Genomic DNA, 21,489 nt, shown 5'->3' on the forward strand with positions numbered 1-21,489 from the left:
GACACCACATAATAAATGAAAACAGGCAGAAACTAGGTTTTGACTTGGAAGTCTGTAAAAAAATATGAAGCTTATCGTTCATGTAATTGGAGTCTACTGGACAATAATCAAACACAAACAGGCTTTTTATAAAAATGTATTACACAGAAAGTGGAAAAGAAACTTTGAGGCATTTTGAAATACTCATTTGACAAGAAAAAAAGCAACAACGCATTCACACACACACAAAAAAAAAGGGAAGAGCTAATATTTCTTTGGTCTTTGTTTGGGCCGCTTTATGTTGTGGTTACACAAAATTATTCAGGTACTTTTAAATATGCCATGGTACTGTGTGCATGTAAAAAATACCATCGTATTAAAAAAAATATGAGAAAAATAAAAAGCAAAAAAGAAGTATCAGTGGAGTAATGTACTGCAGTGCATCACGTGGCCAGGAGATGGCGCGCATGACGTACACAAGAGCAACACTGCAATGAAAGCACCATCATTAATGTCTTCATTTGACCGGAATACATTAATAGCGAAACTTCTGCTCAGAAGGGAATTTCTGCTCAGCACATTAACATATTCACTTTCCATGCGGTATGGCATTTATTAAACTACTTATAACCATGTTTTAGTGGGAAAACTCGGGATATAGCACCTCAGGATGTTTGGCTATTTTAGCAAATAGCGATATCGAGCTAACTTGTATAAAAGCGCAAAAGAAATACCTCAGATGAAAAATTAAATTATTAACCTATTCTGTGAGAAAACAGGGCTCAATAGATTGCGAGTTGGAATGAAGCAAAGTATTTGTGGAATGTTGCAAGATGGACGTCGTCATCGTGTCTCTTATAAGCTGTTGAGCTCCTGAAGCGTCTGATCCAGCACTTGATGCATTCCGAGGTTTTCTTCTTTTGCAGTAGATAATTTTTCTGAAAGCAAAAATGAAAATAACTATTCAGATGCTACTGCTGTAAATATGTATTCTGCACACATGTGAAAATAGACCTGCAATCTTAGTTTAGTGCACTTCATCCACCACACAATCGTGAACATCAAATTTTAATTTACTTTAACTGAATGGTGTGTTAGTGTAAATATCAAATTAAGATGGCGTGTATGTCCACAGAAGAACTTTTTAATGTGAAGATTAGTAAAATATGTATAAGTGGGAAATCAGTCAGAACTGTAATGTAACCTCACCTTTGTGGACATCAGAATGTTATAAGAGAGGAGCAGGAAGCTTAAGAAGTTTATACATTTAACATTTTAATATAGGCTAGTTATAGCTAGCCTAGCTAATACCAAATTCTGATACTTTTTGAGAAATGAATTTCCAAGACCTATGCATTTCCAAGACCTTTCCAGTCATTGGTGATTAATGGGTAATAATGAAAAGAAAATCTATTGAATTCAGACAGATTCACTAAAAATACAAATTTGTGAACTAATTTGAACATTGGAACACTGGAGTCAAGAGAACAATTCGCTCACAAATGAGACATCACTATGGCTTACAAGAAAGTTAAATATTTAATCTACTGTAGGTCTAAGATTCCTCATATTTCAATGATTTGCACCACTGTAGGGGCCCTTCTCAATATTAAAAACGAATCATTAACAATTAAAACAGAAGACTGAGAGGCTGAAATCAAACAACAGGGGTGTTTTATTGAGACTAGCAAAGGCACATTGAAGAAAATGAAGCAAACATGAAGAAAGTGTCTAGAAATCTGAGATACAGTAGCAGGAAGTGCGGCAGAGTGGGACAGAGATGGATTCTACAGGGAGGTCATGTCATTTAGAGCATGGTCCAGCTCCTCAGAAATGGCTTTATACTTCAGCTTCTGAGCATAGAGTTCATCTGAAGATTGGCAGGAAGAACAGGAAAGCGAAGGATGAGAAGCAGCAATGGACAGAAACCAATTGAAAAAGAGAAAGACAAGAAGTTAATGGATGTATGAAGACTAAACCATCTATGAAGATCATATTCTACCAGGAACAATAAAAAAAAAAATCATGTGCAAACCAACAATGACTGTAGAATTTCCATCTGGCCCACAGAAGATATGCTCCCTAGTTACTTGTCATATATTCTTTTAATGAGCAAATGCAGAGTTTGGTCTCATAAAGAGTTGACTTGAATGCGCTGTATGAAACCAACATACTTAATTTCTCTTGGGACAGGAGCTATACCAGGCTTGTTCAAACCGACTCCATATACTGAGCTGAATATATCATCTTCCAGTGAAAGGTTCAAGCAGCTGAAACACGAGCTTCCCGGAACTCTGACAAAATTACTCTAAAACAATATGGTGTTGTGTGTTTCAAAAGATTTTAGCCCTTATATAGACGGGGAGCATGACCCGCCTGTGACCTGTAAAATCCCACCCACACAAAACTTTTCAATGTGTCCTGCTTCGCCACTGGTCGTTTCTGAAGGTAAAAAGTTCATTTAGCCACTTCCTCGCGTTCACTTTAGTTTTCATAAGAACAGTATAGTGTGTTGTGTTGCTTGCCAAGTCAAACTATAGTCAGAAATAACCCTTTAGAAAAAGCTGTAGCTGCATCATAGTATACAAATAAAATAAAGTATATTCAATATATTTAAGAGTAACAACATTTTTTATGCATGTTCTTTCAATCTGTACCTGTTAATTTTGACTGAATGCAACCATTTGCAAAAAACAAACCTCCCAAACCAATCGAATCTAGTTTCTGATTCCATCAGAATGTAGTGATTCACTAAAATGGACCACCCAAATAAATCAAATCTAGTTTTTGAACTAGTTCTTTTTTTCTAAGTGAAACGATTCACTAAAACGGGCCACCCAAACCAATCCAATCAGTTAGCTGCCTCTAAACAAAGCCATTTTTACAACTGCCCAAACCAATCAAACTAAAATGAATCATATTTACCTATGTTTTTGTTGTGCTACTCTCATTTTACTGGTGAAAATATCTCATTCCCGGAAAAGTAACACTGCTTTGAAAGCAGCTACTGTGAATCTTTATGAACAACTTCACTGAAATAAACTATTTGAACAAAGCTCCGAAGGAGCAGATGCACTGGAGGGCATCAACCTGTTGTCATGCTACACAGTTACAACAGTAGTCATTGCTAATTACTGGAAAAGCTACAGTACAGTGTTTTGAAAACAGCTAACTTGCACTAACTAAGCAGAAGCTCTATGTTCATTGTGTTACTCCCCAATATTGCTAAACCGTTTCAGTTGAACTTTTGGCTCCACTGTAAACTTGTTTATAAAGAACTCAGTTAAAACACGGATTACTGTGTTCGTACCTTCCAGGTCATCGATGGATTTTTCCAGTTTGGCCACTGTCCTCTCTGCAAACTCTGCGCGGGTCTCAGCCTGAAAAAACAATAAGGACGTTGAAAAAAGACATTTGGGGGTGAAAAGGGGCAGCTTATCTTTGACCCTTGTCTCATTTATTGCAGCCCTTACCTCCTTCAGCTTGTCACTAAGAACTTTAATTTCCTCTTCATACTTGTCTTCTTTTTCTGAGTACTGAAACATGCAAACAAAGACAGATACAGAAAATCTATTTCACTTTCTGTCAACTTTGAATACACTCTGTATTGTCCTCAGAACTATTATGTTATGAGAACTTGAACCGTAAATTACTGTGTTTTAGTTTCAGAGCAATTCTCAGGCTCTGAAGTCGAGCGATGATTATTATAGAGGTTTAAAATTGTGTCTTTGTGAACATTAGCAGATAAAAGAGAGATGTTGACTTACTTTCTCTGCTTGAGCCTCTAGGGATTTAAGGTTGTTGGTAACGTTTTTCAATTCCTCCTCCAAATCACTAGCTTTGCTGGAAGTGTTTGAGAAGAAAACAATGTTTAACTGGTCAACCAGCAAACATTCCCATCTTAGGCTACATCCACACGAAGCCAGAGCTTTCCCTATCCAATCTCTTTTTTTTTTGCTTATCTTAAGAAATATCCGTGTCCACACGAAACCACAAAACCGACATAAAACTATGTAGTGTACATGCCAGACCAGCATGTGGTGCTGTAATTCTGCCACAGAGATAAACTAAACCTTGTGCGTGGTATATAAACGAAAATGGAACAAGACATTTATTGATTGGTGTTAATCTTAGTTAATAAAAAAATTGTTCAGTGTTTGTTCATGTTTTTGTCGCTGTTATGTGACGTAGCTGTGACTGACTAGGCTGATGACATAATAACAATTTCAGAAAATATACGGATTCGCTGTCCACACGTAAACAGACGGGTGGCATTTTCAAATTTAATTACTCTGGGACCCCGTTTCAAAAAATATTGGTTTCACTCTACCATAATGCCAGATCTGTGTGGACGAAACACCTATATGATACAAAATTTACGCGTATACAGTGAAACGCGTCTCCGTGTGGACGGGGCCTCAGTCTACTTAAAGTGTGAGAATAGGCAGATGATACCATTCAGCGACTTCGGCTCTCTCCTCAGCTCGCTCCAGCTCACCCTCAAGAATCACCAGTTTACGGGCCACCTGTAGCAAAGATGGCGTTCAGATAAAGAGCTTCAAACTTCACACATCTGGAAACGTTCTTTCGGACGCTTGAATCTCACCTCTTCGTATTTGCGGTCGGCCTCCTCGGCGATGTGTTTGGCCTCCTTCAGCTGCATCTCCTGGATCTCCATCTTCTCCTCGTCCTTCGTGGCACGGTTCTCGATTACCTTCATGCCTCTGGAGCAGAAACAAGCAGGTCATCAATGGGAGATGTTATTGATGACCTCTTCAGTTAATATGCTGCAGATTATACAAATTTGTTGAGCTTTATTTCACAATCAATAGCATTCCTTTTGGTCATGAAATCTGGAAATGTGAAATGACCAATGAATTTCCATGAGGTTTCTGATTGTTTGTGATTACTGTACAATATTTTTTTTTTATGTATGTTGCTTATTAATCAATTTAAAACAATTTGTGAACTGGTTTGAACAATGCATGGAACAGTAAGTATGTTTCCAAAGCTAAAACCCTCTTAGGACTTGACTTGAGAGATCCATGTAGTTTGTTCCCGAAGCAACACAGCAATTCATTTCTTCCACCGTAATTTATAAATTAATGGTTTCCATTGACCTCTCGCTCTCGTCTGCTGCTTTCTCCGCCTCTTCCAGTTTCTGCAGTGCAGTTGCCAGCCTCTCCTGAGCACGATCCAGTTCCTCCTCCACCAGCTGAATCCTGCGGTTCAGACCCGCCACATCACCCTCAGCCTAACGACAAAATAAGGTCAAAGGTTACTTATATAGAATTATATACCGACTACCAAAATATGCATGTGGGATCTAAAATAACGTTTGAATATTTTTCCATGTCTGTGGGGATTCCTCCAACGATGACGTCATTTTCGTAAAAAAAAATTACAAAAATTCACAAAGCACAATCAACTGCAGCAGAAAAAACATTTTTACACCCTTTATGACCACCACCACCCGTTGAGACTCAAACAAAGATTGGCCTAAGAACAAGCACAATACACCCTCTGTGACATTTCTCGGCTTTAAAGAGACCTCACAACCAAACCGCCCAGTTTGAGTCAGTTGCACTGATAATTGCAGCTATAATTATGACAGATATCACCATGGCTCTCTCACAGTGCAGACGCTCAACTTAGCCAGCACGCAATTCTTTCAGAACGGTAGGAAAATCTCACAGCCAGGAAACTGCATCTGGGTTTGAAAGAGGAGACAGAATAACAGGGCATAGGGGAAAAGTAAAAAAAAAAAAGAGCAAATCGTTCATTTTCTGATTAACATCTTTGTTTTGAGTCAGAGCTGCTTTTACAGACTCTTTCTTACTCTACTGTCTTCTTTAAGGTCCAGTGGACTATTTGGAGTGTGAATGGTAGATCAAGGCTGACATATCAAACTTTATCCACCTTATTTTTCAATGCTGAATGAAGTAAGCTGTTTTCTTTGAATGTGCGAGATTTCTGCTTCAAATAACGAGAAGAATAACAAAGTGCAAATAAACAGTAAAATTGTTTGTGCTACAGCTCAGTTTGTTTCTAACTGAGACAATACATTAAAATAATATAGTAAGAAACACCAGTTTGCAATATCAAGCTGCAAAATTAGCTGTTTTGTATAGCTAAACCTAGCTGGAAGCAGATAAAACTGGAAGCCAGAGACTGGAAGCCGCGCCCACTCTTACGGCAAAAATGTTTTTCTCACAATTGTGACTTTACTGTACATCTCACATTACAACTTTATATCTCGCATTTTCAATAACTTTTGAACCAATTCAAACCAACTGTAAATGTGACTAAAATAAAAGTTTTTATCTCGCAATTAAGGGAAATAAAGTTGGAATTGCGATTTTACTCACAATACAGCTATCTCACAAATATGAGAAATATAGCTGTAGTTGCGAGATATGTTTTATTTCAAGATATAACTTATTCCTTGTAATTGCTACTTTTTTTTCTCATAACTGTGACTTTGTATCTCAAAATAGGACTTTATATTTTACAGTGTGCCAGTTTGTATCTTTCAGTTTGACTTCATATTTCACAAAATGCCATTTAAATATGCTATTCAATATAGACATCAATAAAGAAGGGGTCAAATTAACTTTTATTCACACATATTTAACCAAGACATCAATGGAGGAGGAAGCTGACCCCCTTTCGAATAAAAGAGAGCTAGAGAGGGGAGGAGAAAAATGCACAGGAAATGGACACACTCCACATCCTCTCCCCTCCCAAAATCCTCATTCAGTTCAGGGTCAGGATACTCCCTCATGAGCCATGCCCTTTCCTTAGTCACCGCGTTCCCTGGCTGCTTTAGACGCAAGCCATATATGGTAAAACAAGCTCTGGAGAATGCTAGTGGTGAAGTGCCCAAATGATTTAAAGGCTAAAGAATAGCAATAACACAGCCATATGTTATCAAGAAGTGTCTGGATGCAGCCTTGAACATTTCATCACGTACAACACGAACCCAAACGTCTATATGTGTGACATTCCCCGATATGTGGATTCCCAGGCCCACTTAAAACACAGTGCACTCAGATCTTGTTAGAGAACCAAGATCTGACGTTCGTATCCAATTTAACATTTAAGGTTGCAATGTGCGGGAAACACCTGGGACTGCTGTCGACTTCCTGAAGCACAGTACTATTGTACAGTATGTGAGCAAACATTGAGACAAACCTTATCAGTGTTATAACCTTTTTGTGGACTGATATTATGAAAATAAGGCCTATCGAATGAAAACGAACAGTGGAAATTAGGTAAGGAAGTGAAGGACACGAAGGTTCATTTTCAAGTTCATATTAGAAACCTTACTGGTAAAAGAGCTCCCGAAAAAGTTGCAGATGCAAAATTATTGGTGATTTCTTACCAAATGCAAAGAAAAGCTGAAGATTTTTGAACTGTTGTAAGGTAAGCGACCACTTAACTTTAAAAAGATATGCAAACGAGGTCTTGATATCATTTCTAACACCATGGGAACCTGTCAATGCAAATTTGAGGAGCCTAATGGTTTTTGTGCAGGCTTCACATATGTTCCTGGTCATGTTCTTGACTTTTAACCCTACTGTGAATTGACCTACATATATAAGGAGAGGTCATTAGTCACGTCATGACCAAGTCCAGCAGCATTCTGACACACTAAGGGTGGGAAAACTCCCAATTTTGCAAAGCCAGCAAAATTTGTATGACTAACGTATTTCTCGACTCCACAAACGGGAAAGAAGGAAGTTGATGTAGGAGAAGGATGTGACCAACAACCTCCCTAACATTTCTGAAGATCTCCATTACACGTAAAAGTCAACAGGTCCTAAACAATAGACACACTTTTAGTCTCCAGACACGTGAAGAACAGGACTTTTCTTAAGCAGTGCCAGCTTCCTGCATATCTGCATAGTCATCTGAATACGAAGAGGGTCCACAGGAAACTCCAGCGTGGAACAAGAGACAACATCCTGACTCAGTTCCTTTGGGAGCTCAGGATGGGACATCCTTTGGGTCTTTCTTGAGTACAGCAAAATCTAATACTTAAGTTCTATGAAAAATCTAACAAGTCTTCATTGTCTAAACCAAAACTGGAGAGCATTCACATTTCCTACAGTTCTATTTCAGAGAGTTAAAATCAGAAGAGACAGACTGAAGGGTTCTGGCTGTATTTCCTTACAGCAGCTTGAACATTAAGTGCTCCACACGGGATGGTCAAAAAATTTCATGAAATGGAAATCCACCAAGGACTGTGGGGGAGGAAGGCTTCCTTGACAAGCATCTTCACATCAAGGAAAACTTCCTGACATACAACATTTTGTCATATTCTTCATCTAAAGTAAAGGGTTTATTGAAAAGTATCATTTAATACATCCAAATGAACCTGATTACACCAGGCAGAAATTGCTCCCCCCAAAATGCAATAACTACCACTTTACTTTGTGCTTCTGTCTCGCTGGATGGATGGATTGATGGTTTTATGACTGAGTACATTAGGTTACACCATAAAAAAATCAATTTTAATCCACTGGTTTAAGATGGGGTAGAAACAAATCATTAATAGACAGACAGAAACAGATGGACAGATAGATAAGACAGACATTTAATAAGAAGTGTTAGAATAGACAAAAACGTAACAATTGTTAGTTACAACAAATGAATCGATAATTGTGTAAATTAATTCAAATAACGGTAAAATGGTGTTATAATGTCGCGTGAGAAAACACTGAGGCCTAACAACTGAACAAAAGTAGATTTGGGGGTCGGACTGTCCCTTTGGACCAACGCCTTTCATTCCACAACCTCACGTCTGCATCCAGGTCTCACTGTTCACCTAAACACACAATTATAGTCTTGAGAGGAGCCCGGGAGCTTTTACAGAAGCCTGCGTTCATAGAGGGAGCGCGTAGAAGAGTCCGGAGTGTAAAGACGACAAGCAAGAAGAAAGAAAGAAGATCTGTCTCACTTTTTCCCGGAGCTCGCGCTCATTGTCCAGCTCGCGCTGTAGAACCAGAGCTCGATCTTCTGCGTCATCCGCCTGCTGCTGCAAAGTCTGGATCTTTCTCTTCACTGCGTCCAAAGAAGTCACACCAGTCATTTTAGATACTTAACTATATTATATTTACTACTAAAAAGCGAAACTAACTGCGACTGTGGTCAGGAAAAATAAAAACTATGCGCAAAAACAACGCTTAACTTTTCAAAACGCTATAAAAAATAAATACATCAGAATGTAAATACCAGAAACATATATATATAATCCCGAATATAGGGATGTTACAAAAATAACGGTTGCTAAGGTACTTGAATGGCCAGTGCAAAAAAAGAAAAGAAAAAAAGGAGTGAAAACGACACGAAATGTGCTATCCAAATCCTTCTCAATCCGGATTAATACAAAACGGTTCAGTGAACAAAAAAAAGTGTCTTCGCTGGAGGTTATTTCTGTCTCATGGAGACATTGGAATGTGAGGAAGCAGAACTTCTGCAGAAAAGTTTCAATGTAACTGTGGAAAAGTGAGGTCCGAGTGACGTCATTGTGGGCGGGGCCTCCACTGAGTCACAATACAGTCATATTTTATGTTAATATCGTTTTTGTATAAAGTTTGACAACTCTAAACCATAGAAAGTAATACTATTTTGGTTTATATTTACTCGGATTTTGTTAATATTTTAAATATTTTATTTACTTTATGCTACACTGTCAAATTATACATTAAAATAACCACAAATAATTTCTTAATTCTATAGACGTTTCGACAACTGTATGTTTAAAAGCTATGGGGTCACATACAAATCATGTTATAAACCTTGATTTTAGCTGTTATGATTTTAATAAAGTTATATTATAACATCTTATTAATGACTTAATATCATCTTGTTTCCCTCTTGGCATTTTTTGGAGGCCTCTTCTCTGAGAAACACTGTTATTTCTACTTGACCTCCATTAAAAGTACTTTAACTTATGTAAGTTAATATATTCAGGTTGATTCAATCATTTCAAATAATATTTTTGAATAAGCCCATACAGTTTTAGATTTTTTTACATTACCTTTCAAAACATTTTTAGAGTATATCAAAATTAATTTACATGGCAAAATGTTTTTACTCACATAAATGTTTTTGTTTGCCTTAATTTGTCAATTGTTTGATTTTCATTTCAATTCTAAAAATTCAAATTCAAAGTCACTGCAGATTGTGACTTTGCCACCACTTGCTAATTCAACACATCAATCAAATTCAAGTTTTTAATTACAACCCCCACAATTAAATCATCCACTTTTGAAGTTACACACCATTTCATGTTTGACACATATTCCTCAGAAGTGTGCTTTTGTTCTAAAGACGAGCCAGCGATCTCAGAGCATTGATTTCATTAGTCAAAAGAGTGTGGCCCTCTGTGTTTGCTTTAGCTACATTCTTTGGATTCCTGGGCTGCTGCATGGCAACCGAAGTCCCAGACTCCTCTGCTGTTCACTGACTTATCAGTAACAGGCCTTGAAAATCCCTCGCTCATTGAGAGTATCTTACCTTCTTCTTTGGTGTTGCGAATGCAGATGTATAATTAGTTTACAATTTCCCCTAATGCATGACATGTGGTAGGCTTGTCTGGAGCACATTTTCAGTTCACTGCTCCAAGGGACTCGAAATGTGTTTGTATCCCCAGCTTCAGGGTTCTCAGTCTGCCTAAAGAAACCTAGAACATTCTACAAGAAATGAAGCTTACTCAAAAATGCATTTGTCCTCTTATTGAATAGAGTTTGGTGGCTTGAAAATTTTTTCTGTGGTCAACGATAACATGAAGAACACCTCTCTTTAAATGGATTTACCCTCATGCTGAAATCATTAAGGACTGACAAAGAACCGATTTTCCCCTCCTCAGCTTTCCTTCAAACTATGCAGTCATTTCCTTTGAGGTCACATTGTGAGGAGTAACCTGAGCTTATCAGAGCAGCGGACAGGATGGACCACTTCAGACCAATACAGGTGTGATTACGGCAATTTTCTCACTTGTCCCAAGGCCAAACACATTTCTACATGTGAAACACATTGTACTTTATTTCAGCATCAAGGGATTGTTCAAATTTTAATTAAAATTGGCTGAAAATTAATTTACCCTCATGCAAGATTATTTTTTGCTTCAATGGAACAGATTTTGAGAAAGTTAGGATTACTTGCACTTTGCAGTGAATGGGTGCCGTCAGAATGAGAGTCCAAACATCTGATAAAAACATCACAATAATCCACAAGTAATCCACACAGCTTCAGTCCATCAATTTATGTCTTGTAAAATGAAAATATGCATGTTTGTAAGAAGCAAATGCATCATTAAGATGTTTTTAAACTTTAAACCATTGCTTCTGGATAAAACATGAGTCTTCTATCCATAATTTAGCTTTTTCTCCTTGTGTACTTGGATGGGTTAAATCCAGAGCACAAATTCCGAGTATGGGTTAGCATACTCGGCAAATGTCATGACTTTTACTTTCATTCTGACGGCACCCATTTACTACAGAGGATCCATTGATGAGAAAGTGAAGTAATGCTACATTTCTACAAACTGTTCCCATGAAGAAACAAACTTATCTTACTTTATATCTTGAATGGGCTGTGGAGTAAGCAAATTCTGAGCAAATATAAATTTTGGTGTGAGCTATTCCCAATATCCCAATTTGTGTGTTTAAACCTGAACATTATTTTTTCAGTGAGCGACGTGTCAGTTTCAAGGCATCACAGAAGTAAACCTGAGGAAGAGGTATTTTAAAAGATTTATGTCTTATGACAACATGTTTTATTGATGTAAAGCTTTTTATTGCCCTATAAATTCCCATTTGAAACACTTTGAAATGGTGCCGTGACCCTGAAATGGACCAGCTGGGATTGGAGCAGCAATGACAGGAAGTGAAAGCATCATAACAAAGCCTAAATGACTCAAGTTGTTTATCATAGATGAATAATGTCTAGAATAAAGGAATATGTCACTTACATCAGCAGCTTTTTTCTCAGACATCTCCAGTTTCTCCTGGGCATCTTTCAGGGCCTCTGAGTACTTGTCCAGTTCATCTTCAGTCTGTTTGAGCTTTTTCTGCAGGCCGACCAGTTCATCCTCCAGCTGTATGAGGAAAAGTGAGTTAACATATCAGAGCGTAATATTATTAAAAAATATATTAACTTATATAATATATACAGTGCATAATAATAAAAATATATATTTTATTGCTGTAGTCATATAGTCATAAACATTTATAAGACATACACCCCAAAACATTATATATATATATATATATATATATATATATATATATATATATATATATATATATATATATATATATATATATATATATATATATATATATATGAATTTTATTACTTTGATTTAATGATATGGCCATAAAAGTAATAATAATAATAACCTTAATAAAAATTGTAATATCACACATAAGTTATTTTTATTGTTGTAGTCTAATCACTTTATGTCAGAATAAAACAATAATATAATTGTAATAATAAATATAATTATACTGCTGTATAGTGGTTGTTTTGTTACAAGTATATGTCTAAATAAAGACAAAAAATACATGGGCATTATTAATGTCGTTTTTATGCATTTTATACAATTTTGTACAACAATTAAATAATAATTAAAATATTGAATGTATATCAGAAAAGGTTTCGGTAGCCCATATTGAAATCATAGGCCTCCTCTCTTGACAGAAGATAAGAATAATTAATTTTAGTCTGAGGTAGGCTGTCATATGCCAGTAAGTGAGATAAACACTCACAAACACTTTGCTATCTGTGGCTATCAGTTTGGCTGGGTTCTTGAGCTTAAGAGAGACGAGGGGTATTTAAGGGATTCCAGACACACTTCTCTTCTCCATTTATAAACTGAAGGCTTGGTTTTACAGTCAGGGCTTAGACTAAGCCAGGTTTTAGGCCATAGTTCAATTCAGTTAGTTAGTTCAATATAAATGTTCCTTAGAAAGAAAGAAAAACATTACTGGTGTGCATCTTGAGACAAAACAATGGAACTGATATTATATATGTATATATATATTAAGTTTCTTTCAGATAAAACAAATCAGATATGCATTTTAGTCTGGGACTAGGCTTAAACCTTTTTTGTGAAACAAGTGGTAAGTATTTTAAATAGTGTAATACAGACATACTGATGGTTTGACTTACAACCAAATATTCATGATAAGATTTCCACATTGACTTTCTAAAGTACAGTATAATATAAACAAGTATATTTTATGAAATATATACCATTATGACAATATCCCAATTTACAATATTTGTTTACAGAATTTATTATTCACGATTAAAGTTAATTTTGAATGTCCTCAATTATTGTTCTTTTTTTTCAACTAATCTTAACCTATACACCTTTTAACATTAAAAAATACATTAACCAAGATTTAATAAATGCCTTTAAAGTATTGTTCATTTTCTGGTTAGAATTTTTTTACAGATTTATTTATAGGATTCCTACATAGTTGTACAAAATAGCAACGGTTGTGAAAGAGACAGAATTGCAGCACAAATGCATACTTGGTTTTCAAGTATGAGGTCTTGGCTCACTTCACATTGATTACAATCATACAGTCCAGCCTTGACTGATGCTGTAGCCAGCACTTTTGTTAGGACTTCTTACATTTTTCACTTCACTCTCCTCTATCTGCGTTCCTACCTGAATTTCTTAGTTCTTACCTGCTTGCATTTGTCCTCGGCAGCTTTCTGTTCCGTCTCGGCCTGCTCAGCTCGGTCAATGGCATTCTCCTTGTCCAGTTTGAGCATCTGCATCTTCTTCTTGATGGCCTCCATGGTTGCAGGTTGATCTAGTGTCTGGGTTGAATATGGAACAAAGTGCAGTTCTTGGTCCTTCAGTCGAAACTGTGGTCAGGCTATTGGATGCAAGGGATTTTGGAGAGGAGAAGAATGTAGCTGATGCTGCCTGCAACCAATGGTGGATCGCTTTACATAACCCAACCAAAGTCTAAAACACCACCCACCCACACCCGTCTCCATATCTAAACACTTGAGAAGGAATGGCCTGGACCAAACACAGTCAGAAGTACTTCTCCTTATTTGGAGTGGTGCATACTGTTTTTAAAAAAGGACCCAGGGATGGAGAGGTGAGCAGATAGGACCTGCGCACAGATTTAACCCTTTAATTGGGCATAAGTGTGAAAAGAACCTTTAACATTCATGGAATCTTTCCATTGCACAAATGTTCTTTATTGTCTAAAAGAACCAAAAATGGTTTATTGTAGTACCAAAAAATGGTTCTTACATGGCATCACTGAAAAAAAAGAAACAAACAAACAAAACAAAACAAAAAAACACTTTAGAAGCTTTATTTTTTAGAAATGTATGTGATATGCATAAATAAATGAGTCTAATGATCTCATCTAATGCAAGTATCAGTAATATTATTATTAACATTAACGGTTATGTACTTTTCAAAACTCCTAACTCTAAGCAGACATAAATGATACATCTAATTGTGCGGTTTTCTAAAAGAAGGCACTATTATTTTTTTTATTTTGCAGCTCTCTGGAATACTCAATTCTTATTGGTTACTCGCAGCATTCTGCGATAAGATAGTCATAGTATTCACTGTTGTTGATGGCAAAGGCTTATTCGAACCACTCAACGCAACTGGCCTCATCTAGATTCTCAGTAACTGACTGTAGTGGAAATGACCTTGAGGTATTTCAGACGACATTTGTCTTGTTGTTGGGCCAATCATTTTGTACATTGGAATGGAATTCTTTTTTTTTTTCCCTTAACACAAGCTTTAGTATAAAATTTTACAATAATTTCAATTTAAATCAATATATCATGTCCACTTTTCTTTCTTTTTTTTTTTTATTCCGTGAGTGACTTATGCATTTGTCTACATCAAATCTCTGGCAACCACTGAACATTGAACATTAAATAAATAATATTGAGAGAAGCAAATCTTCAAATACAAAGAAGGAGAAAAATGTTTTTAAAAAAGTAAATAGAAAAAAAAAAGTTGATGAAATTTTGTACAAGGATTAATTATACCTACACTGAAAGCAAACAAATTTATTTCCATTCACTTCATACCTTGTTCAGTCAAGTCTGACATAAAGCAACACTTTATGCACACACTTGATTTAGAGTTGTTGAGACCCAAAGTGCTAAATGGTCATACTGTTGGGTTTAACTGCTTTGGCACTAAAAACTAGAGCAGACGTGCAGAATGTATCACTCTCCTCCGACTGGCTCTCTTAACTGCTATTGGAAACCAGCCATTCTCTTACACATTTGTGAATTACATATTAACAGTCATCTAGCTTCTTTTAAGCTTGGTTTTCAGTTTTAATTTTGCTCATAAGTTCTCTTAAGGTTTACCTAAACAAATCCTTGAATTCCCGCCAAGCCACAAACCACAACTTGAGCATCAAGATGGTAAAACTGCGAGACATGTTCAGCATGTACCTCAGACATACTCGCCTGTCAAACAGATGATTCACTCTCCACAACACCTGGATGAGCGTTCTGAGAAGAGTTTCCAAAAACACCTGTGCTCCAGACAAACAGCTTCTCTGACGCCTGCCGCGTGTCATCGCTACATATGACATCATAGCAATACACAGTGTGCTCTGTCTTTGTTGGCCTCCCTTAGGCACTGACGTAATGAGATTTTGCTTTCGTTCATCATTACTTATTCATGCCAGCCCTGTTGAGCTTTAAGGATGAAGGGAAGTATGAACGTGTGTCGTTATTGGGCAGTGCCCTATCATGGAAGAAGTTTAACGGACGAGTACAACACAAAGTGTACTTTATAACTTCAGCTAACGGACAAGAACATGTTATGAAAATTCCTTAATGCAGCAGACAGCAAAAAAATTACAGCAATGAAGTGAAAAGTCTAAGTTGTGGCAGGACTTATTATTTATTGACAAAAATAGTTGTAAAAATCTTTTGGAAAGTGTAAACTTGTGTAAAAAAAAAAATCTGAATTTTGTGGTGGGACTACCTATTATTTATCAACAAATAAATTATAATTTCTTGATAAGAACGTAAAAAGTAAGTAAAACGTCTTGTGTTCTATGGTAACAATAATTTTTAAGTCTTTCGAAACTGTATTTTAACTTTCAAAACATTTAGTTTCCACTGAAAGTGGTTTATAAACACAGTTGTTTTGATAAAACTGAGGTAGCCTAAGTACTTTTCTTTAGTAATTAACATGCTTTAAATACTGTCCATAGGTATTAACATTCCTTTAAACTAAGCTTAAATTGATGGAATTTACATATGAGCTCAATAAGTAGTCTGCTATCATTACTAAAACCAAAAGGGAGTAAACCACACCAAACACAAAAAGAAAATTCGCAAGGAGTGTCTCTTTTCTTACGGATGATCAACTAACTAAAATTAGTACCACTAACTTAACCACATTTTTCTGCTACGTGACAGTAGCCCAGCTATGTTTACAAAATAATATAGCTTTTCCTTTAACAAGCTAGCTTTTTTAACAATTATTGTAGCATATACAGTTAGCATGACAAAGTATTATGCAGTCGGTCTGTTTTTTCACTACTACAACTATTTGGATATCACTAAAGCCAAGATGGCGTTCCATGTCATTCTATGTTGACATCTAAGTTTTAGGTCACTAAAAATGAGCCAAAGTAGCTTCTCCAAAACTAGCATGTACATATGCTTAACACACACACACACATTCATTTAACTTCCCTCTCAGCTGTTGATGTATTTGCATGCTTCTTTTAACTGCAGAATGATCTGTTCTGTGTGAAATGCAGGCATTCAGCTGGAGATAAGACAAGAGGAGATGACTGAGGGAGTAATTGTGAGTGACTGAGAGAGAAACAGAGGCAGAATATCACAGGCCCCTCCCACAGGAAACCCTAGCTCAGCTCAGCATGACCTTTTATGGTAAAAATTCCCCAAACCGCTGGCTGCCTGTCTTGGGAATAGCTGTTATAAGATATAACTCGATTTAAAGAAACAAGAGCACAGAAAGTGCAGCCACAAGTTTGATTTTAACAGTAGCAAAGAGAAAAAGATAGACAAAAACAGAAGTGGTGGTGGTGATCTCCTGTTATTTAAAAGTTATTAAAACTTGACAGGAAAAACAACACTGCTATCTGTGATTATGTAGTTCACAATTAAATTTGCTTTACAAAGGTTTGGTATTAATTATAATTAAACGTTACATTCAAATTTATCCTCAAACGTTCCCACATGCTAGTCCATGTAAAAAAATAAATAAATAAATTTTAGTTTATTTGAAACGCTCTGTCACTAACAGTTATGCAGACATTAACGACTGATTCTAACTGTACGAGCAAAAACTTAAGTGCCCCCTTGTGGTATGTAAGGGTCTCTAGTTTGACCACAAACTGCCTTTCCATGTGCAAGAACGACTCTTGTTCATATTTTCCTTCATGAAGGCCGATTCCGCCATCGTGTGAACAAAGTAAGTGACTACATGATCTAATGCACTTAAAAAGTAGAAAAAAATATACTGCAACATGAAAAATAGGCGTAACTGACAAAAAAAAAAAAAAAAAAATACAGAAACAACAAGTAAGTAGTTTGATTCCAAGTATGTATAAAATCGTGCTGTTATAGCCGTTTTTCGCAAAAGGGGAACTTAATGCTTCATGGACATTTGTATTTTTTTTCATTGAGGTAATTAAGTAGGCCTAACTTGGGCTTGTTAATTAAGTAGTCCACTTTATTTGAAAATATGTAATAAATAAGTCATATTTCTGTCGGTGAGATGTCCAAATGATAACGATGAAAACCTTGACTTCAGACTCTCTCTTTGTCCAACTAATGGCAGACAGGTGGAGCCACCATCGCCATTATTACATGCGGCTGCATTCAGTGACATGACATGCTTAATGAAAAACATGAATAATCAGCTTGACTAAGTAATGGAGCTATTAAAGTAGACTCGCCAACATAAATCTCTTTTAAATCTGTCAACCTAATTCCAGAAGTTAATCCATCCTGTTCCCAACTGAGCTCGCCGCTTGCATGCAAAGACATTCTTTAAGTTGCTCTGTTCTCTGAAAACAATCAGAGGTCCCTGCATCCTTCCTGAAGACACACGTTCAAACCAGAACAGTAACTGGTGTTCTTAGTGAAGTCTCTATCGGTCAAGAAACTCATGCATGAAAGCTGCTGCATAAGATAGGTCAAACTTTCAACGATTACTCACAAGATGTGCACACACAGACACACACACACAAACTTGTAGAGACAGGTTAATATCACAAGTGAAGGTATCTTCAGAGGTTTTTTGATGCCATAGTGTTATGGGTACTCTGAAACTGCTGTATTCACACTCATTTTTTTTTTTTAGTTTGTTTAAATGAACTGTTCAAACAAGGCAGTTAGCTCAAATGAATCAATAATGAGATTTTTAATGAATAACGACATTTGATTGTACGAATTGTAACCTTTTCCTCACAAAGCTATTAAAATGGTTTTAAAAGATTTCAAATATAGCATTCAAGCTATTTTTATTGTGTTTTACATATTACTTTTTTATTAATTGTGTCTATTCGGAAGCAAAGCCACTTTAATACGGACATTTACTGTGATCTTTTATTCTTTTTTTTTTGTGTCCCTGGAATGACCCAAAATATGTCCCTAGAACGTTCACGTTAAGTTATATAAAAAAAAAAAGTATTTCAGAATTTTTCTTTTTTTACGTTAACATTATACATTATATTAGAAAAAAAAAAAAAAAAAACATTAAAATGTTTTTAAATTTGATAATTTTGCTAACAGGTTGAGAACATAATTTTTTGCTTTTGAACCATCTGAACTAAGCAGCAAGTAATGTAAAAAAAATGTTTTAGAGAAATGGTTCATGAACAATGTATAAATAACGTTTTTGGGTTAACGTTTTGATAACATTATTAAAAATGTAATAACTTTTATCACACTTGTATAGATTTTTTTTATTTTAAAGTAGATTTTTCAAATAAACACTTAATTTATATATATATATATATATATATATATATATATATATATATATATATATATATATATATATATATATATATATAATTTATTTTATTTATTTTTATTTATTTTTGTATTATTATTATTTTGTTTTGTTCCACCATCTATGACTGGTGTGTTATGATTTGCATCAGATGCAAAAAAATAAATAAAAAATTCTAATGGGCGCTCAACAAAAATGCTCTAAACCGAGACTTTTCCGTGAGTAGTATAAAGGTTGCATTGATGTTGTAATTGCATTGCTTTCTCAAATACAGAGAAATTCTACTGAGAGTTATGGCAAAACATGCATGACATATGAAGCTTCTCGTTTTGTGCTTTACGTAAGCCTACATACAACATGCATAACATATGTGGCATATGAAACAGAGATCTCTATGCTCTGGTGGGAACAATGGAGGATGTACAGCAAGAGTATCGTACTTAAATTCAAGCAAAACAATGAGGCTTATCTCACGCTGAGAGAAAGCCCTCATCAGCACGTGACTGGAAGGTTTATAGTGTGTATTTGCTCTGTCAAAATGTCTAAACCCCTCCTGAATTAATCTAAATACATTGATTAAGTAGGACATTAGTAAAAACGAACATTTTGTTTTTAATCTTACGATATAGCAAAAATAATTTTTGGTGAAGTTTTTTTACTGAATGCTATAATTTTGCAGGTCTCTTTTTATTCAGATTTTAATTATTTAGTAATTTACTTGACTAAAGTATTACTAAAAAGTCTTAAAACATGTCCCTGGTTATGCATAAACACTGTTACCATTATATATATTCCATAACTTATTTAAATTCTTTTTTTTTTATCTTATCTTTTTTGTGTGTTTGTCAGTAGAGGGCAATGTTAAAATGTGAACCATTTTATATGAGATGCACATTGTAGTTTTACAACTTCAAGCACAATAAATGAAGATGCCAAAGTGGAATAACACATGCATTTGTTAAAATAATATATTAAAAAATCTGTATCTTTATAAATCTTACTTTAAAACCACTCTGTTATTTTATAAAAACCCACCTTATTCATAAAATGACCAAAATAGAATTTTCATTGGGTTGCATGAATAACAGCTGCCTGACAATTCATTTTCATTCTGCATCAATATTTATCATAATTTGACATTTTGCATCTTCATTGGCCATAATTTCAACATGTCCTCCAATGAGTGATGCAAATGTAGTCTACATTAAACATTCTATTAAAAAACGACTTCCAATTATGAATGTACAGAATGGATTAAAATAAATGCATACAAATATTATTTATTTATATTATGATTCTTTTTTAATTATTTTAATCATTTGACAGTCCTAATAATGTATATTTATTATTTTAAAGTAGTAATATTTTTTAGGTTTCATAGGTTTAACAAGACAAAATCTAAGTCTTACTAACCCTTTTGAGGGTTTAAGCAGACAGAGTTACAACATTCACAGCTGAAAGAAGCATTCGTTTCATGCCCACTGGGATCTGACTCTGCAATCCTAATGTTTCAGCATGAATGCAGCTAATGCAACTATCAAGAGACTCATGCACTCGCCTTATTTATGTAACTGAAAAACTTTGCTAACCTTGAGATGGGAATGAAGGATAAGACTAAAGAGATGAAAGTCCTGGAAGTCACAGCCTTGAGCAGATGGGTTTTATTTAGTGCTCTTGCAAACATTTAAAATAACTGTTACCATATAACTGTGTAAGATAAAAAGTGCAAATCTGTGAGTTTGATGTTGTTGTATTCAGTGCTACTATTTGCATTGCACTTCATACATGCAACAAATCTCATTTATTTAAACAATTGTAGTTAAATGTTCTCAAGCAAGTGCATAATATATCATACTGATATAGGCATTTGCATCTTGGATGTCCTAAGGGTGAACTATTCGTTTAATGTGTGAATCAGTCATTGCAATGGTTTTTTCAGAAACTTTACACTTCAGGAAGCAGGTCTTCAAATTTTAGTAAGTCACATTTTTAAATGAACAGTGATTAATTTCTCTGTATTATTTCAGGATGAGATGTGGCGTCTGCTCAATATTACATGTTGCAAAAAATCAATGGTTTACAAAAGAGTGGAACTTGGAACTTTAAATCACTGAATAAAAATGACTATTTAAAACCTACAGCACAGCAATATTGCATTTGTTTTGCTATTGTATCATTCATGTAAGCACGATCGCTTCAAATGCTTTCAAACATAATGTTTTCCGGAAACTGTTTTGCCGGAGCAGTCGCATCCATTTTTAAATCTTTGTGAGAGCGTTTTTTTTTTTTTTGAGGGGGTTTGTTCATTATATATATATATAATTAGAAATGTGTAATCAAAAGAGTAAATGTTTAGAAGTGCTTAGATATTATGCACACGTAGGAGTGCGTTTATGAAAGGGCACATGCATGAGTTCTTGCTTTTATTTTTAGCATTAATCACTGAGTTGCATGTATTTGTTTATAGCACTTGCATCCAGATGAAG

General features: G+C 35.4%; 1 protein-coding gene across 4 annotated transcripts; it reads right to left on the minus strand.

The window, feature by feature from the left end:
- Positions 1-120: 120 nt before the first annotated feature.
- Positions 121-13,947, minus strand: LOC127942743 (tropomyosin alpha-1 chain). Of its 4 annotated transcripts, none has more exons than XM_052538672.1 (9): positions 13,690-13,947; positions 11,960-12,085; positions 5,100-5,233; positions 4,586-4,703; positions 4,435-4,505; positions 3,747-3,822; positions 3,453-3,515; positions 3,290-3,359; positions 121-917 (listed from the first exon to the last, which is right to left on the minus strand). In XM_052538672.1, the coding sequence occupies exons 1-9, from the start codon at positions 13,801-13,803 to the stop codon at positions 835-837; spliced, it is 855 nt and encodes a 284-aa protein (XP_052394632.1). In that variant the 5' UTR covers positions 13,804-13,947; the 3' UTR covers positions 121-834. The 4 variants fall into 4 exon arrangements, with proteins under 4 accessions (XP_052394632.1, XP_052394634.1, XP_052394630.1 ...); XM_052538670.1 differs by lacking the exon at positions 121-917 and adding an exon at positions 1,639-1,849 and having other exon boundaries at positions 13,690-13,946; XM_052538674.1 differs by lacking the exons at positions 11,960-12,085; positions 13,690-13,947 and adding an exon at positions 8,942-9,470.
- Positions 13,948-21,489: the final 7,542 nt, after the last annotated feature.

This window comes from Carassius gibelio, chromosome A22 (genome assembly GCF_023724105.1).
Source record: "Carassius gibelio isolate Cgi1373 ecotype wild population from Czech Republic chromosome A22, carGib1.2-hapl.c, whole genome shotgun sequence".
In the NCBI taxonomy this organism is placed as follows: domain Eukaryota; kingdom Metazoa; phylum Chordata; class Actinopteri; order Cypriniformes; family Cyprinidae; genus Carassius; species Carassius gibelio.

Bases quoted from the DNA above. Each gene is read 5' to 3' on its own strand.
- LOC127942743 (XM_052538672.1), bottom strand. From the start codon at position 13,803: ATGGAGGCCATCAAGAAGAAGATGCAGATGCTCAAACTGGACAAGGAG. The intron at 5,234-11,959 runs GTAAGTGACATA...TTTTGTCGTTAG, and splicing joins CTGAGAAAAAAGCTGCTGAT to GCTGAGGGTGATGTGGCGGG. The intron at 4,704-5,099 runs GTCAATGGAAAC...TTTCTGCTCCAG, and splicing joins GCAGCAGACGAGAGCGAGAG to AGGCATGAAGGTAATCGAGA.